Raw genomic sequence first — 17,623 nt, forward strand, 5'->3', positions numbered from 1 at the left:
CAGAACTAGCCCCAAGCTCTCTGTCTCTCTCTCTCCCTCTCTCTCCCCTCTCTAAAAATGAATAAAATAAAAAAGAATACAAAAAGAACTAGCCCCAAGTCCCCCGATCTCCAGTCAAAATCCCAGTTCCCTCACTGTAGTCAAGTCCAGCTTAGAAGGCAATCTGAATAAAATAATCTGTCCCAAATTCAACAGTTAGGATTAGCTGCATTTCAAACACTACTTAAATGTATTACTTGTGTTTCAATTAATAGAATTAGAAGCAAGGAGCCAAAGTACAAACAACTTTGGTCCAATTAGGAAAGATGTCAAGCGTAGATGCAAGCACCTCCTTCAGTCAGAGGAGGGTATTCTCTCTCTTTTACTGAAGGGAAAAGGGAGGCTTAGAGAAGTTAAGCCACTTGCCTGAAGTCCCTCGCCCAACCAAGTGGTAACAGCAGGTTTGTCTGACACTGAAGTCTATACACTTAACCACACTATTCAAAATTACTTCCCTAACTGGGATTACATAACCCTTATGTAATGGTGGTCTTGGGCACAACTTCAAAATGGGGCATTCCGGAGGTGAGTGTGATCCTCTAAGAGCCAAAGATAACTCGCGTGGTCAGCCCTCTTCTAAGCTTCCCTTCCCTCCCCCACTGCACGCTGACACCAACTCACAAGGCGAAAGCGGAGCCTTCCAATACCAACAGGGCTCCTATGCCGACAGCTGGTACCCAGGGCTGGAGAAGAAAGGACAGTGGCTCTTCCAGGTGAGAAGGATCAATGTCAGAGGGCCTGAAGAAACACTGTGGCCATCCTCGTGTACGGACGGCCCCAGGAGTCCCCTCAGTCCAAAAGTGCTAAAATAAACTCAGTCAGGCCTTTGTTCCCATACCCTTTATTCCCAAATAGACTTGTTACAGACGTCAGCTTTTCAAACGCGACACCTGGTAGGTCGGGACGTTCACGGCATCCCGCTGGCATCGTGCCAGAGAGACAGAGGCTCCAGGCTCTCGGGCCCCTGCTCTGGGTGGGCGACGGAACAACAGGCAAACGTATAACCACAATTTCAACTTTTTTCTTTTTAAATAAAGTTTGGGTTTTTTTTTCCATTCCTCTTTTCAAACTGAATTGTTCTTGTCTCCTCCTCTTGACATTCATTTCAGGTTTCAGGGTTTCCTGTCTTCCTCCAGAACTAATGTGCTGTTCTGAAAGATGGAGACAGTACAAAATTACTAAAGATTTCAACTCACTGTTACAGCTCCTAACTGGTGACAACGGAGAGACCAAGGTACTCTCCCACTATAAGATACCATTAATAAAGGAACCATCATTTTTCTATTAATCCTATTTACTTATGCCCAGTATCTCACAAAAGAGTGTAACACAGCTAGTTCAAACTAGAGCTGATGACAACATAAATAGAAACAATGAAACAAACCTGATAATTAATGAGAGTGGTATGTAAAAATTTAAGAAGATGGGAGTCATTCCAGGCACACCTCCCACATGCAAGGCCAAAAAAGGCGGTCACTTTGATTAGGGGAACAGGGAGGATGGTTTAAAGAGAGCTCATCTTCAATTCCCCAGAGTCCCGGTCTGCCAGCCGAGACGGCGCACTGACCCTCAGACAGAAACCTGCCCGTGGTCACGCTCTTGCCAACGGTCAGAACCGATGTCTAAACCTAAGAAAGGATGACTCTCCAAACTGGGACTCAGCTCACAGAAAAATTCTAAGAGGGTAAAAACAATCGATCTCTTTATTCCTTCTCTCCCCAAGGCTGCCTCTGCCTAAGTACTAGGACAACACAAGAACAGAAATGACAATCTAGACAGACCCTGGGCACCAGGGAGGTGACAGCGCGAGTGAGTGGGTGGTGGCTCTGGCAAGCAGAGGAAGGTGCTGGCACCATGCTGTCCCGAGCAGGCAGCTCTGCCCAGTGGTGAGGGCCCATGTGATGACACAATTTGCAGAATGGCTGGCTTTGTTCCAATTCATCAACAGTTGCCGGGAGCACGCACGGGCACAGAATTAATCCTGAGGGCTGCAGTAAGTGCCCCTAATTCCCTACCAACACCTGCAGGTGCCCGGGAACTTAAAGTGCGTGTGCTCCAAAACGTTTGCATGGAGAGAGTGAGTGTGGAACAAGAGCAGCTGGAAGGGCCGTGGCCCACGAGCCCCTATCCTGCTAAGAGGCTATGCCTGACCCACCCGTGTCTGTCCTCAGATCAAAACCACCTCGCCACCAGGGACCTCCCTGTAAAACCCTAGGTCCCAAGCTCAGAAAGTCCTAAACATCCAAATAATTAAGTGACTTTCCTCTCTTTCAAGCAGTTATGATTTGGGGGTAGCAGGGTGAAGGTAGACTATCTAAACATAAAGAAAAACAAAATCAATCCGGAGTTACTTTAAAGAATTAGAGCTCAGTATTTAGCAGAAAGGAGCGGATCTGAAAGCAAATCTCAGAGCAAGTATCGTTTAGGACGAAACCAAATGGAAATGGCCAGGGAACGAGGGTGGGGAGGAACTGACTAAAACTGGACACGGGGCACTTTTTGGAGTGTGGAAATAGCCTGTGTCTTGATTGAGGTGGTGTTTACACTACTGCATAAGTTCGTCAAGATTCACAGAACTGTACACCCAAAAGGGTGAGTTTTCCTGTCTATCGTCTAAACCTGAAAAAACCGAACCAAACCGAATGTAGTCTCTTCTTGTGCAAAGGAAAAGACGTTCTAGTCTAGGCTCACATGTCAGGGAAAGCGCTCTACATTGCATGTTTTGGTTGATTTTTCTTACTTTCAGAGGATTAAAAATTAGATCGCTTCGCTGCCCTGGCAGGAAGCCACTTCTGTGGCACAGGGTGGGCGGAACATGACGAGAAAATTCCAGTACTTCCCTCCTCTTTGTCGGTCCCGGACGGGGTCCAGCCCACTGCCTGCTTTCATAAATAGAGTCTTACAGGAACACAGCCGTGCTCTGCGTCTCCATGCTCTGTGGGTGTTCTCTCATCACAGCGCAGGGCTGAGAGGTTCTCACAGAGACGACAGGGCCTGCGAAGCCTAAAGCACTATCTGGCTCTTTCCAGAAAACTTCTGCCGATTCCTGGTCTAGAGGAGCCAGTCAGGAAAGCATCAGACACTCTCTCCTTCCCTCCCTGCACCTTGCCTCCCTGCCATCCCTGGCCTGGAGAATGGGTGATACCGCCCCTGACATTTCCACCACAGAGAGCAGCCCTGACCCACATCCTATGCGCTAGGAACCTGGGTTCTGATGCCAGCCTTGCTCTATGGCCGTCAGTCCATAATTCAGTCTCACCAAACCAAACTGTTTGGTTCAACCCAAAATTAGTGTTACAGAAAGACCTAGAGACAGTGCCAAGGTGTGCCAGGTTTTCTCATCAGACCATCACATAATGAACTTAAGACATTCTGAATGGGGTTCCCTTTAAAGAAGTCCAAGGCTGGACCTGTCTTATCCTCAGCTCAGTTCTCCTGAAAATTTGTCTAAAAAGGACCTCAGGGGACACATGGGAGGACGAAGTCATACAGTCAAAGCTAGGTCAAGGTTGCTCTCCTACAAAGTTACCCATCAGCTGAGCTAACTGCGGGGACTTTGCTTTTGCCCTCGGAACTCAGCTTTGGCCTGGGGATGGGGTGGGGACAAGCAGGCTGCACACATAAGTGACTGACATGCACGAGGCAGGCAAGATGGGAGGGGGCCCTGCTTCTGGGACAAGACCGCCCTTCGTCGTTACCGTAATGTCCTATATTTTGCCAATCTACTGCTCTGCTCTGCAGCGATCCTGCCAAAGGAAAGAGGGATTGAGAATCAAGAAAGGACAGTGAGAAAAGAAATAAGCTGAGAAAAGAAATGGCAAAAACCCAACCAGAGCTTCCGTTAGGTCACTGACCTTCCCCGTGGCAGAGTTCGCTCCAGGACTCACCGGATGCAGCCTAAGAACGGGCTGTACCTCCCTGTTCGGGGCTGGGGCCCAAGGTCTCTCTCCCCAGAAAATGGACAGTTTTAGGAGTCCAGATTAGGAACTCACGCTAAGCAGGATCCAAATCAAATGGTTTCTACACTTATCTCCCCTGGATTTTGTTTGTCTTATGTGGGCAACTTCCAGAAGAGAGCACTCGGCAGAGCGCGACCTCCAGCTCCCTGGGGCCTGGACCGGCTGCTGAAGGGGCAGGGCTCTACTGGAAACCAGCGGAGGCCCTGGCTCTTTCTCAGACGCAATGCATAGCTGCCACGCTGGGGCTGCTGGAGGGGCAGCAGCATGGACCAGCTCCACTGCTGGCGCTAGGGGGGCTCTGGTGGAGTCCGCATCACCACGGGCAAGTCCAGGGGCCCACGGGCCGGCTCTCCGCCGTGAGGCACTCAGGAGGCTCACCATGGAGACTCGGGCCAGGATGAGACAGTGGCTCCCCCGCCCGCTAAAGGTCTCTGAGAAAGCCCCTCCCTGACCTGACCAAGTTAATCGGCAGCCACGCTGAAGGGCACACGACTGAATTACATTCTTCCAGCAGAAGTCCCAGAGAGGAGACAGCAGGGCACGTCTGCAAATCTAGCTTCCAAAGGTGAAAGCAAGTCTGACCTTTCTTACTGCCCTTTACGTGACTGCAATCACCCAAGTTCTAATAAAGTCAAATCAATAAGGAACACCTCTGTGACATTTAAATTTGCCTCTAACCCAGGTTCCAAAGTCAAGCTGCGATCAGATGGAGATCCGATCATTGTGTGAACCTAAGAGTGTCTGGTTCCTGGGGACATGGTGTGGGCTGAGCAGAGTGGCAGCTCCGGGCAGGGGGAGCACAGACCTCATGCCAGGAGGCGGGGCTCCGGGAGCCCGCTGGGGCTAGAGGAGCAGGCGCAGGGCGGCGGGCAGGGTCCCTGCAGCAGCAGGGCACATTCTTATGCAGCCTCCACATTAAAACAATCATTTTCTTCTCTTATTCTAATGTGCCAGGGCATAAATGGCTGTGGTTTTAAAATATTTCAAGTTGCCCACCAAGGCTGTTTTCTGACTGAACAAGGCTTCCGTATCAGGCTGGATTAACATGTCCCACTTGCCCCTAAAGGGTAAACCGTTCTGCCACATGCCCGTGTTAAGAATCAGGGCAGCGGAGCCAACAGAAAGATCTCCACGTCCACCCTGGGAGCACAGCCGCCCCAGCTTCACCTTTTGACGGCCTGCCGGGCCAGCATCCGGTTGCCAGCCAGGAACGTCACGCCGCCCAGGACGGCCAGGTACTTCAGGGTCTGGAACATGTTCAGCTGAGTCCAGTAGACGTACATGAGCCCCAGCATGGCTGCAAGAACAGGGCGACGACAGCCAATTAGACAGAACAGTGACAGACAGTGGGGCAGAGGACAGTGAGGGCAGGCGTGGCCAGATCCTACAAAGGCTTGCATTGCTAGACCAGCTTGTTGGTTTTTTTTTTAATTTTTTTTTTTAATGTATTCATTTTAGAAAGGAGAGAGAGAGGGAGAGAGAGAGGAGACAGAAAGGGGGGGGGGGAGGAGCAGGAAGCATCAACTCCCATATGTGCCTTGACCAGGCAAGCCCAGGGTTTCGAACCGGCGACCACAGCATTTCCAGGTCGACGCTTTATCCACTGTGCCACCACAGGTCAGGCCTAGACCAGCTTGTTTTACTCCTTCCATCTGATACCAGAATGTAGATCACTCAGTGTACCTGCCTCTCAGGCTCGACTAGCAACAAACCAGCTCCTTTACCAATCTTCTTCTGCGTTCTGGCTCGTGTCTACTTTCTTTCTTTTTTGGAATTAATTTATTATGTTAACATGGATTCAAGTGTCCTAATCAATACAACACCCTCACACCCCAACAACGTGCCCCCGTCAGACCTCCTTTGCCCCCACCCCGAACCCTCCCCGCTTCCCTCTGGGATTTGCTGTCCTGTTATCTGTATCTACGTGTCACACATATATCATATAATTTCACCAATCCCTGCTTTTCTTTAATGTAGGTTTTTTTTTGTTTGTTATTTTAAACATTACTTTCATGTTACATTTGGAAGTCGTTTTTCAAATTCGGCATAAAAGTATACAGGATTATAGAAATAAATAATTTCCTTTTTATTAAAAAAAAAAAAATTCAAAGATAACCTGCACTGTGACTAGGAGGAGAGCAAGGAGAACCGAGGAAGGAGGGTTAGTGAAAAGGGCTCAGGCCTAAACATCGACAGCCCAGGGCTCGGGTCCAGGCTCTGTCCTCCCAGCCACTTCATTTCTCTGGGCCTGAATTCTCTCACCTGTCAAACACGGATCATAACTCCTGCCCTGGTGACCCCCACCAGGGTTGTACTGAGAATCAAATGAGGGACTGTGCACACAGAGCACTCTGGCAAGCAAAGTCATGGCTCTAAACACGTCTGTATTCAGGTTTTGTTCTCAGCCTGACCCAGGAGGGCTAACACTCAAGCCCAGTAACTGGGCGGGAGAGAAAGGTCATCCTGTCGGCTCTGCCTGGGAGGATGACGGTGAACTACAGCAGGGGTTCTGAACCGTTTATGAGGTGACGGACCGCTGTGAGAATCTGATCAGCTATACTCTCTCTTTCCCCAGAAAAGAACAGGCACATATGTGCCTAGAATTTCAAGGGGTTTATCTGTGGGCCCATACAGAACCTGCACACTATGGACACAAGAGGGTGACTCCTGAAAGAGTCAAAGAAATGAGCAGAGAGTACTGAAGTCTTCTTAGTGAAATGGAAGGCCCCACCGAGCCAATGGGGTTGCAAGTCACTGAAACGCTTAGCTGAAGTGTGAACTGTGCGGTTATGTTTAGGTCCTCAGTTCTTAAGAGAACAATGCAGGGCAGCGTGTCTGACTGAGGAAGAAACTGTTTTCTATTTCTGTCCAGACACCGCCGCCAGCAAATGTAAAGATCGATTCGGTGGAGAAAGATGACCTTTGGAAACTGCATTAATACTCCTCATCCAGGAAGACGGCTCAACGTAAAGATACGATAAGTGAGCAATCTCTGGAAATGAACAGGGCTATGAGATGAGGGTAAGTGGCCTGCCAACAGCAGCCTCGCCCAGCGAAACCCACCATAATGACAGCTGTTTGCAGCTGATGGCCCAAACAGGGTCATCATCCTATCAACTGTCCTGAAAGGCCAGGAGGAAGAGGAAAATGTTCTACTATTAAGTCATTATAGCTAACAGGTTGTGGGTCTACTTAGCGGGGCATTTTCGTGGGCAGGCTAAATGTCAGAGGAGGTTAAGTGGAATTAGCAGGCGGAGTGCTTACCAGCATGTCCCAGGTGAAAGATAATTGTGCTAGGAGCAAAAGTGAAGTTGGAGACATTGGCACCAATCCGGATCCACTAAACATTAGGGAGAAATAAATTAAAAAGAGATTAGAACTTGAAAGAGGCAACACATGGCATGCCGGTGCTCGTCCACTGAACAGCCCTCGGGGCTGAGAAGTTCATGCATACTTGATAAACATGAGGTTTTTCCAAGTGACAACTACCTCATTACATGTCCTCAGGAAAAATTGTTCCCTTTTTTCTTTAGAAAGGCATTCCAATAATTCCAACACCTGCTCTCAAATGTGCTTGGGTAACTCAAATCTGAACATCATTTTTAATGACAGCAAACCTTTCTATTTTAAAACAAGTGACCCAACAAAGCTGAAAGGTCAGAAACTGCATTTGTGATGAAGTAACTAGCAGCCCTGCTAGTTTCTGTGGGTATTGGCAAGAGAAACCCACTGGTAGGACTGGCAGCTGGTAGGACTTGATGTGGGTTCCATGCCTTTTGAAACTCTGATCGCTCAAATATGACAACAGCTGCCCATACCCTGGGGTCTGGTTTCTGCAAGTGTGTGGTGTGCCTTTCAGGTTTAGATTGACCGGGCAAGCCCTGGGTTTCAAACTGGTGACCTTAGCATTCCAGGTTGATGCTTTATCTACTGCGCCACCACAGGTCAAGCCCCAATATTTCTTTTATTAAAATCAATGAATGAATTATAAACACAGGCAATTTTCCCAAAGTAAGATCTAATGAGTTTCCCATACAGTTCTCAAAATCCTCTGAACTTTGATGATATGCATCTATGTTTATAATTTTTAAAAAGAGAAAGAAAAAATCAATTGACAAAAACATTTCTAACAGTCCTTTAAAGTGTAAGAGATAAAAATTTCCTTTTTTATATTCCTTAAGAAGTCCTCTCCTTAGAGGTGACCAACACTAATAGATAATGCCTTTTCAAAGTAATTACACAAAGATAATCATACTAAACTTTCCCACCCCTTGACTTCTTCACTCGGTAAGACAGCTTGGCAATCTTGTTATGTCAGCATATATCCTATCTACCCACTCCTTTAATAAGCTGTGTATTATTCCATTGTATGGGTTTATCATAATTTATTTCACACTCTTTTATGAGAACTTCAGGTTTTACACTTACAGTTTTAGGCTCTAATCAGTGCTGAAATGCACAGCCTCATATTCGATTCTTACACAGCTATGGGCATTGGGTCTTGTTTCCTAACACCTCCCCTCATCTGGACATTCCTGCAGAGAGCATCCCAGTTCATACACTTTTATCATTCTTAATGGCCATTAGGTACTTTCTCATGCCCCTCGTTAATGGATGGTTTATGTGGCTGCTCCCTCCTTGTGGGAAACTGTAGTTATTCGGACACTTTCTGACCGTTGGTGCAGGTCCCAGCTGCTGGGCCCTCTGAGCTATGCTGCAGCCAGAGCACAAAGCCTCCTTTGGAACGGCAACATCTGCTGAGTCTGGCGCCAGACGCACGCTGCCCATGCTAATTACAGCCACTCACCAGGGCGAAGAGCAGGAGCAAGGGCGAGAGGATCAGGGCCGTGAACGTATTGGACACCACTGTGGGGGGCCTTTTCTCAGGTTCGCGGAACAGGTGCTGCCAAAAGAAGACACACCAGAATATTTAAGAACATGCCCTTCCAGAAGGGGCTGCCATGTTTACTAGGGACCAAAATGCCAATGACAGTCAGTATGAGGAGCTGTCTCCCAGAGGCTAAAACCCCCTGTAATGATGACCACTTGGCCTTTTGCCTCTTGTCATTGCTGGCTTCTAATCCCAGAGGTCTCCTTTCAAAGACTCACTGCCATTTAGAGGCTGGGGAAATGCAATCTATCAAATGGCATTTGCCTAGTACCAAAATGGATAGCCGGGCACATGGACGGCTTGAGCGACAGATCCAAGACAGGACTCTGGTTTCACAGTGCAGTGCTTCTGGGCTGCCAGGGTGGCACGGCCCAGCACAGCTGCTCCCCCACTTAGTCAGCCAACTGCTGTCAACCTCACTCTCTTTAACGGAGTCCCACTCCTCGACCCTTTCGATCCCTGTCCTTTTTAAACAGTGAATTAAGAGTAAGAAGTCTGCTCGGAACACTTTAACATGAACTTATACGTAAGTTTCCATGTTATTACAGTAAGATCCTTTCTCACGAATGTAAATAATTCACTGAGTGAACCTACCTCAGTTTTCTTAACCAGCACTCAAACCATTTAACTAACAGTTACCGTGTTTGTTTTGGACAGTGCTTTATAGAAACTTTTCAGAGCTTGTCTTGCCTTATCTATTCGTGATCTATTCTGATCCTGCAGCAGTTCCGTGGGCTGGGCAGGGCAGGGCAGGGCAGGGCCAGTGACTCCCGGAAGAGAGGAAGAACTTGCCTCGGGGAGGGAAGCCCTGTGGTCCCAGCTGGGTTTCCCCCGTCAGCCCAGTCCTAACTTACACAGGAGCAGAGAGAGAGAGAGGGCCAAACCCAGCTCTGTGGGAGTTGTTAAGCAGGGACCTCAGGGCTGTGCCTCCTGGATGTTTAAGAAAACAGACCAAGGTTCTGAGATTGTCTCCAACTATTTGAGCCTGTTTTTTTTAGCTCTAGAACTGGACTGAAGTTTGCTCTGCCTAATTCACAGGGTGGTGAGAACAAAACTATAACGCATTATGTAAACAGGGTAAAGAAGGGACTAGAGCCACCCTCCAGGGGCCTGTTGCCCTCTCATTGTGCCCATTTCATGTTTCTTGTCTGGGTGTATCAGAGAAGCCCCTTGAAATATACCTGAATTTCCTGTTTGGGGGTGAAAAGATTCTTGGACAGGACAGTCGATGGAGCATCCTCCTCAGGGAATTTGATGACCACATCAGCCTAAAAAATAAGAGCAGCTGCTAAAGGTACAGGGACAGAGAAGCCCGTGCGACTCATCAGCACAACAGTACCACCTCCCTCACATCAGGGACCATAACTGAAAGAGCTGCAGGCAGTCAAATCACCTCCCATGTATTAGTGGACAGATTGAGGCAGTAGAAGTTTCAAGAACAAAATACGTGTGTGTTGAAAACGCTTTTCAGAGCCAGCGTTCCAATTTTCTACTGGCCTGGTGAGCCCCGCAGAGCTGCTTAATACAAAATCTCAGCTGGCACTTGGGCTGTTAAAGCTGCAATCAGAAAACGCTCGGTGTCCCCGGGAAGTGTTATTTAGTCACAGAAAAAGAGATGAAAATGCACTCTCACACAAAAAGCAGCCCGAAGTCCAGGAGAGGAAAAGGACCTTTGAAAACAACACAAGAAACACAGCTGCCCCTTTGTCCTGCAAAAGGCACCAACCACCCCTCAAGGAGGGCAATTTGGCCTCTGCTACCGCTCCACCTCTGCGCCTGCTGCTGTTGACCAGACCCAGCAGGCACTCCTGGAAAACAGACCCACTCACACCGCCGAGAAAGCTCCCTGGGAGCACGCCAAAGCCCCCACGCCGCTCTGATAAACCCCTGCAAGTCTCCAACCCCAGCTCAAAGCCACATCTTTCAAGTTTTCTCTCATCACACCAGTCAAAAGTGAGACACACAGGTGAAAGCACCACGTAAACTATAACATAATATGCAAATGTTGATTAGTTTATTCACATTTTGCATATCTTACAATTCGCTGTCCCACGCCATCCTGATTTGTCACTGGAGCTCAAATCTTACCCCCATGAAACTATACTGTATTGCACAGGTCAAGACCTTTATCTCTTACATTTGTGTATCCCCCACAATGCTTTGATGAAGTACGGAAAACTTCCAGTATAATTGCTATAGAAATTTGCTAGAACCCACGAAGACAAACATGCACTTCATTCACTCATTCAACCAAGCGCCTACTATGTGCCAGGCAATGTACATGGCCCTACGACTACTAACAGCGACAGCACACAGCTCCTCACTTCACAATGCGTATTCGTTGCCCCATGGGTGACACAGGCAAGGCTCAGGTAAAGAACCCCGGCGCCTGACAAGGAAGAGTCGTCTGTGTCTGACTGGGGCACAGCCACTCCTGCCTGGGTCGGGGGGCAGTTAGGTACATACCACATTCCAAAGGATTGGGTTCTTCAACGTGGCATCTCCGATGATCAGGTAGAGAGTGTAGGTGCCGGACGCAGAATCGAATTCGATCTTTCTCTCGGAAGTATCCAGTTCAAACTTGTACACATTCTTGCTGTCTGGCTCGGCCACAAACACTACCTCCTGGCCAGTCTTCTGATTATGGAGTCGGACAAATGTCTGGATGGAACAATAATATTGTAATTTATCTGGTAATTTCAGAGCTCCCTCTGGGCCCAATGTGAATCAGTGAGGCTGCGGACAGCTGGCTCTTTCATCGCAGTGGGAGCTCGGGGCTCCACCGAACCGGAGAGCACAAGGACCGGCCATCCCACCCTGGGTCCGAGTTCTGGGAGCAGAGATAACTTCTGCTTGTATGAGAAATTTAACGTAGGGATGCAGCCAATTCTTGACTACTTGGAGGCTGAACGCCCAGTTTGTGGATGATTTAAGCCCTTCGCTGTTGCTGCAATTTCTTCTTCCTGCCAGCCTTTGGCCACTTCGCTGCCCAATTAACTTCTCCACCAGAGGGTAAGAAGAAGGGAAATGAGGTGGAACTGTAAGAGGCCCATTTTCAATTTCCTAGTGCCTGCAGCCACAGACCGAGAAGACAGGCTTGGGGATTGATAGCAAGGCGAGCTCTAGTCAAGCTGAGCAGCCTGGTGTCCTCGAGCACGCCCCAGCTCTGCAGACAGATGCGGATCTGCTGCTTATTAGCCGAGCGGGTTAACCTTTTTGGGCCTTGATAAGATACAATGATTAACTTCAACACGTGGTGTATCTGTGTGAATATTCCTAATAACGCATGCAAAGCTTTTAGCCAAGGAGCTGGGATACATCAGCTAGCCCACAAACAGTAGCCGCTACTATCAATAAGATGCCAGTCTAATCGTCTTATCCCTCCAGTAGCATAAGAAACTAAGGTTTCAGCATATTAAAACTGAAGCAAAATTTAACATCTGCTTCAGAGCTTTTCCTTGAAGAGTTTCAAAATAAAGAACTCAACAAGGCAGGTCGATTGGTTCCATTTTACAGATCGTAAGGCAAGATTAAATGAGTTACATGGTCACACAGCTAGTGTTGTATCACAGAAAAAACACAAATTTCATTTCTTACTCTCCATCCGGGCAACAAAGAACCATCAAAGTATTTCGGGAAAGGGGCCCAGATGCAAAGCATCCTGACTATGGAGTCTTGGCCAAGAAGGAATTTAGGAGCCCAGATGCCTGGTCTCCTTCCTGTCATAGGAGTGCAGGTGGTCGCCAGGCTCAGCTGCAAAATGCCAACACTATGTAGGTCTCTAAGCCATGGTTTCCAAAACAGAATCTTGGATGAGACAAGTATTCAGTTAAAGTTACACTCCTTCACTAACTCTCCCTGCCCTAACCCAAAGCTCACTAATTTAGTCTCAGAATTTCCTTTCTTCATATTGTTTCTTCCCTTGTTTGGTTGGTAAATGTCATTCTGAGAATGACATGTGAAATGCAAAGAAGTTGAAGTACTTCAAGATTGGTATTTTAGCCATGGCCCTGACCATGTGCACCAACTGAGCTCTCTGGTGCTTGGGGGCAGGAGAGACAAGCAGAGAAGAGCCGGGACAGTGGTCCTGTGGGCAGCCGCCCAGGGGCCTGGGCCCAAGTGTAGCCGCTGCAGCTACAAGCAGAACGCACCTGGCCAGAGAGTGGCACAGTGGACAGAGCGTCGGCCTGGGATGCAGAGGACCCAGGTTTGAAACTCCAAGGCCACCAACTTGAGCATGGGCTCATCCAGCTTAAGCGTGGGATCATAGACATGACTCCACAATTGCTAGCTTGAGCCCAAAGGTTGCTGGCTTGAAGCCCAAGGTCGCTGGCTTGAGCCCAACGTCACTGGCTTGAGCAAAGGGGTCACTCGCTCTGCTATAGCCTCCTTAGTCAAGGTACATATGGGAAAGCAATCAATGAACAACTAAGGTGCCACAATGAAGAACTGATGCTTCTCATCTCTCTCCCTTCCTGTCTGTCTGTCCCTCTCTCTGTCTCTCTCACTAAAAAAAAATAATAATAAAAAAAAATAAAAAAGAAGAAGAAGAAAGCAAAAGGTTCCAAGTAAACTCACCCTCATCAGGGGTTAGTTCTGAAGCTGCTCCTTTGCCTGGACACAGTCTGCTGCCTCTTGCTAAAGTATCACTACAAAACACCTTAAGCAAGGCCACTAGGTCCACGTTCTTGCTTGTCTTTCAGCACTGTTTACCTGAATTTCCCTCCATAATACACTGGGATTGGGGCTGAGAGCCAGTACTGCCAATCAAGGGGGGTGACAGAGGAGAGGGAAGAGGTGCCTGTGAGAGGACAGGAGGCCAGCCACCTCAGGTACTCTGGGGAAAAGGCCTGGTTTGAAAATCTGTCAAAGTATTACTACAATACTTTACAAAAACGGAGCCTATTGCTTTCATAACATGAAGTAGGCGCAAGTGAAAAAGAACAAGCCTTCAGGTTCCCATGTACAGAAAATCTGCTTTGGCCGGAAAAGAACATGCTTTGGGCCCAGTGCCCGCATTTTCCTTTTGGCAAAATTATTCTAATAAATGGTTTTTCTGTTGGAAAGAAATAAGCCTCAATTAAGTGCTAATCTGCCTTAAATATAGCTTCTCAACATCAGCTAATCTTTTAAAAAGAAGAGTGTATTCTAAGTTCAGGGTCGCCAGCAGGAGAGAGGGGCAGAGGCCTGTGGGAGCACCTGTCGGACCATCGGGGCCAGGGTGAGTGAAGACCCGACACAGGAACTCGGAATTTGCTCTCTTCAGTTACATACGCGTCAACAGCTCCAGTGTGCTGTCATGTTTCAAGCCAAGAGAATCTCTGGATTTTCCCTGACCTGGTGAGGGGTGAGCTCGACACCAGTGTTCACGTCCACCAGCTGGAAAAACAACGCGAAGTTCTGGTGGCTGTCTGCGATGAACGTGCCCTTGGCCTTGGCCGGGTAGGTCACCCTGAAAGAGACATGAACACAGTAAACTTTCAGCAAGGACCTGCACACAGCTATGAACGGAGTAAAGAACTCAAACTTCACTTCCCTGCCTAAACCCCCCACTGTGCATTAACACCTTTCCGTTATGCGCGGGCAGGAGCACAGGAGCGGGGGACTGTTTGCAGCGAGAGGGCAAATTGGACTGATGAAGCCAGGATGAAGGAAAGCACAGAACAAATTTCTATCAGGTCTGGGGAAAAGGCTCCCGTGGAGATGCTTGGGCTCTCACTTCGAGGACCTAAGGATGTCATCTCAACCAAATCACGAACCAGTGGGGCTCGTGGGTCCCCTGCAGGCTTCCAGGCGGGCTGAGAGCTGGGCTGGAGGAATCATGAGGAGAAATGATCACAGGATCAATGGCAGCAGCACGTGTGAGCAAGGCTGGGAGGTGAGGGTGTAGGAGATGCAAAGAAAAGGGTACTTAGAGCTTTCTTTCTTTTAAATGCTGAATTTTTTTTCTGGCCACGGTTGCAATGTATTTTGCTGTCTGAAATTGGATTTTAAAAAGTCATTTTCTCAAAAGGCAGTCTTGATGAGAAACCTTTTCTTTTCACAGCTATTTCCTTGTATTTTCGGTTAGAATGGCCAGAGGACAGAACAAGCCAAAGATGATTCTAGAGGTTATACCTGGTTATATTTGTACTTGGGCTTTATACTTACTTATGAGTAATACCAACTCTTCATCTATACAGAACATTAAACTTTGCAAAGCACTTTCACAGCTGTTATTCCAGGGATTCTCAACAGTGCTTTCCTCTTCAATGTCACTATGAAAATATCCAAGCCAGAGGCAAAGGGCCCAGCCCCTTCACAGGACTTAAAAGGAGTGAATGGTTCACTTCTAGGCTCTAGCTAATACCCTCCCCGCCACACACACCATCTTCAAAATGGCCTGAGGGTTCACCGACTGCTCTTAGCTTCTATACCCACAAGAGTTGAGTGAATTTGTGGGTATGACCAAACCTAGAGGTAGAGATGGTCCCCCCAAAATAAGGATCTGGGAGAGGGCTGACAAATGGGCTTCACACAGGGTTCTGGCCCAACTCCAATGAATTGCTAATGGTTACTTAGAACGTTGTGGTAAAAAAAGATTCTGAGTTCAGCAGGAACAAACGGTATGACTGATCGCTGATGCCTTCTGTGCCCTTGGAAAGGGGACGCGTAGCTCTAATGTTCGGTATCTGCCATCTCAATTCTAAGCACCTATGAGGCTGCTGCTAACTTTTTTCAGACACACTGTGGGCCAAAAAAAGTTGCATGAGGCCACTGAAGGCAACTTCAAGATTGTGAAGATAAAGAGAACACACCAGAATATAAACTAATACAACAAGAAAGTTAAAAAAAAATTGTCACCTTAAGTAAATAATGAGTTCACTGACATTCTTAAGTGAGCTCATTAACTTGTGGACTGTTTGCTGAGGGACTGACCAATGGAGGGATACAGACATCCCCCCGAACTGCTTGGATGCCAGCAGCACCCCGCTGGTGTGCCCGTGGGACTACAGCCTCTCTAACTGGGAGTGCAAGTTGGATCACTGCTGAAAGAGAAATGACATCCGGAAGCGCTCGGCTGCCCCAGGGGAGGCAGTCCGCCTACCGTGTGGTCTTGGGTGCGATGCTCTGGTCTTTATCCACAGTGGAGAGATCAACATTTGTGATGCCAACTTCAGTGGAGATCTTGACTCTGAGCTAGAAGTGAAACACAGAAGAAGTCTGCCAAGTCAGCTGGCGGATGTGCCAGGGATTAACATGCACACCCAAATTTTTCTCTTAAAGGTGAGTATAGGCATGAAAAACTCCTAGGACAGAAAGTCTACCATGATTTTAGTAAAAGTGACCCAGTTAGCCCCAGTGACCCCAGATGGCTCGATTGGTTAGAGCAGTGGTAGTCAACTTGGTCCCTACCGCTCACTAGTGGGCATTCCAGCTTTCATGGTGGGTGGTAGCGGAGCAACCAAAGTATAAAAAAGAGATAGATTTAACTATAGTAAGTTGTTTTATAAAGATTTATTCTGCCAAACTTAGCTAAAATCCAACATAAAGTACTTGGTAAGTAATTATTATTATATGCTTTAACTTGGTGTAACTCTGCTTTATAAATTTTATAAAGTTGCTTCCCTACTTTATAAATCACCATTACTGTGGAACTGGTGGGTGGTTAGAAAATTTTACTACTAACAGAGATACAGAAGTGGGCGGTAGGTATAAAAAGATTGACTACCCCTCGGTTAGAGCATCATCATGAGGCACAGAGGTTGCCAGTTCGATCCCATCAGGGCACATACAGGAACAGATTGATGTTCCTGTCCCTGTCTCCCTCCCTCCCCCCCCCTCAAAATAAATAAATAAATAAATAATTAACTAAAATCTAAGTTTGAATGTACAAATTGTGTAAACAAACCCAAGGCACTTTTTGCGCAAATAACTATAAGACTTCCAAGTATCTGATAAGCTTGAATGCGATACTTAAGGCAATCTTTGCCAAATCCGCTGGCTCATAGTCTAGGTCAGGATCAAGGAACAGAGATAGAGGGCCGGGCAAATGATTGAAGGACAGCTTCCATATTTTCCTAAAACGTACTATCAAGGTGTGACAGCCTCAAATCAAGGGCACAGAAGAAAAATTAAAAAGAGATAAAGATAGCTATCAAGTAATTCCTTTTAACAGCCTTCTCTTCAGCCACCATAATAACTATTTTGTGACAACAGTCTCAATTATCAAGTTAAATAGCGGTGTTCCGTTTTGCCTTTACATTAAAGAAAGAAGGAAGGAAGGAGGAAGGGAGGGAGGGAGAGGAGGGAAGGAGAGAGGAAAGGAGAGAGAGAGGGAGAGAAGAAGGGAGGGGGGGAGGGAAGGAAGGAAGGAAAGGAGGGAGGGAGGGAGGAAGGGATGCTGAATGTAAAAGATATACTGTCTAAAGCTGTAAGGATATCATCTCCTGCTTTCTGAACACACAGCTACCTATTGGTAGAATTATATCTGGTATCACAGCTTGACACTGAAGCTAAGCGCCTGGGTGAATTATGGAGTGGGGGAGAAGAGTGGGCCTTCAAGTCGAATAAACCCCGAGGAGCAAGCCAGGAGCCTCCACTCTGGTTCTTTGGGCTCTGCTGAGCAAACAGCTTCATAACTCACCTGGACTCAGAAAGAGCAGGCTCTGCTATGTAAAGCTCAGCCCAGAGAGGCACTGACACCACTTCAGCTGAAGAAAAACGGGAGTGGAAGGTTCAAACAAGAGCTTAG

At 47.6% G+C, this 17,623-nt stretch overlaps 1 protein-coding gene across 3 annotated transcripts in view; it reads right to left on the reverse strand.

Annotated features, from left to right (window-relative positions):
• Positions 1-864: 864 nt before the first annotated feature.
• RPN2 (ribophorin II) overlaps positions 865-17,623 on the reverse strand; it is a 42,169-nt gene continuing 25,410 nt past the window's right edge. For 2 of the 3 annotated variants that reach the window (XM_066234557.1, XM_066234556.1), the window contains exons 10-18: positions 15,977-16,068; positions 14,227-14,341; positions 11,356-11,550; positions 10,071-10,157; positions 8,806-8,901; positions 7,263-7,338; positions 5,166-5,295; positions 3,738-3,785; positions 865-1,190 (exon numbers count right to left, since the gene is read on the reverse strand). In XM_066234557.1, the coding sequence (XP_066090654.1) occupies positions 1,178-1,190; positions 3,738-3,785; positions 5,166-5,295; positions 7,263-7,338; positions 8,806-8,901; positions 10,071-10,157; positions 11,356-11,550; positions 14,227-14,341; positions 15,977-16,068 (852 nt within the window). In that variant the 3' untranslated portion in view covers positions 865-1,177. The remainder of the gene's footprint in view (positions 1,191-3,737; positions 3,786-5,165; positions 5,296-7,262; positions 7,339-8,805; positions 8,902-10,070; positions 10,158-11,355; positions 11,551-14,226; positions 14,342-15,976; positions 16,069-17,623) is intronic. The other variant, XM_066234558.1, reaches the window with a different exon arrangement.

Source organism: Saccopteryx bilineata, chromosome 6, assembly GCF_036850765.1.
Source record: "Saccopteryx bilineata isolate mSacBil1 chromosome 6, mSacBil1_pri_phased_curated, whole genome shotgun sequence".
NCBI classification, from domain to species: Eukaryota; Metazoa; Chordata; class Mammalia; order Chiroptera; family Emballonuridae; genus Saccopteryx; species Saccopteryx bilineata.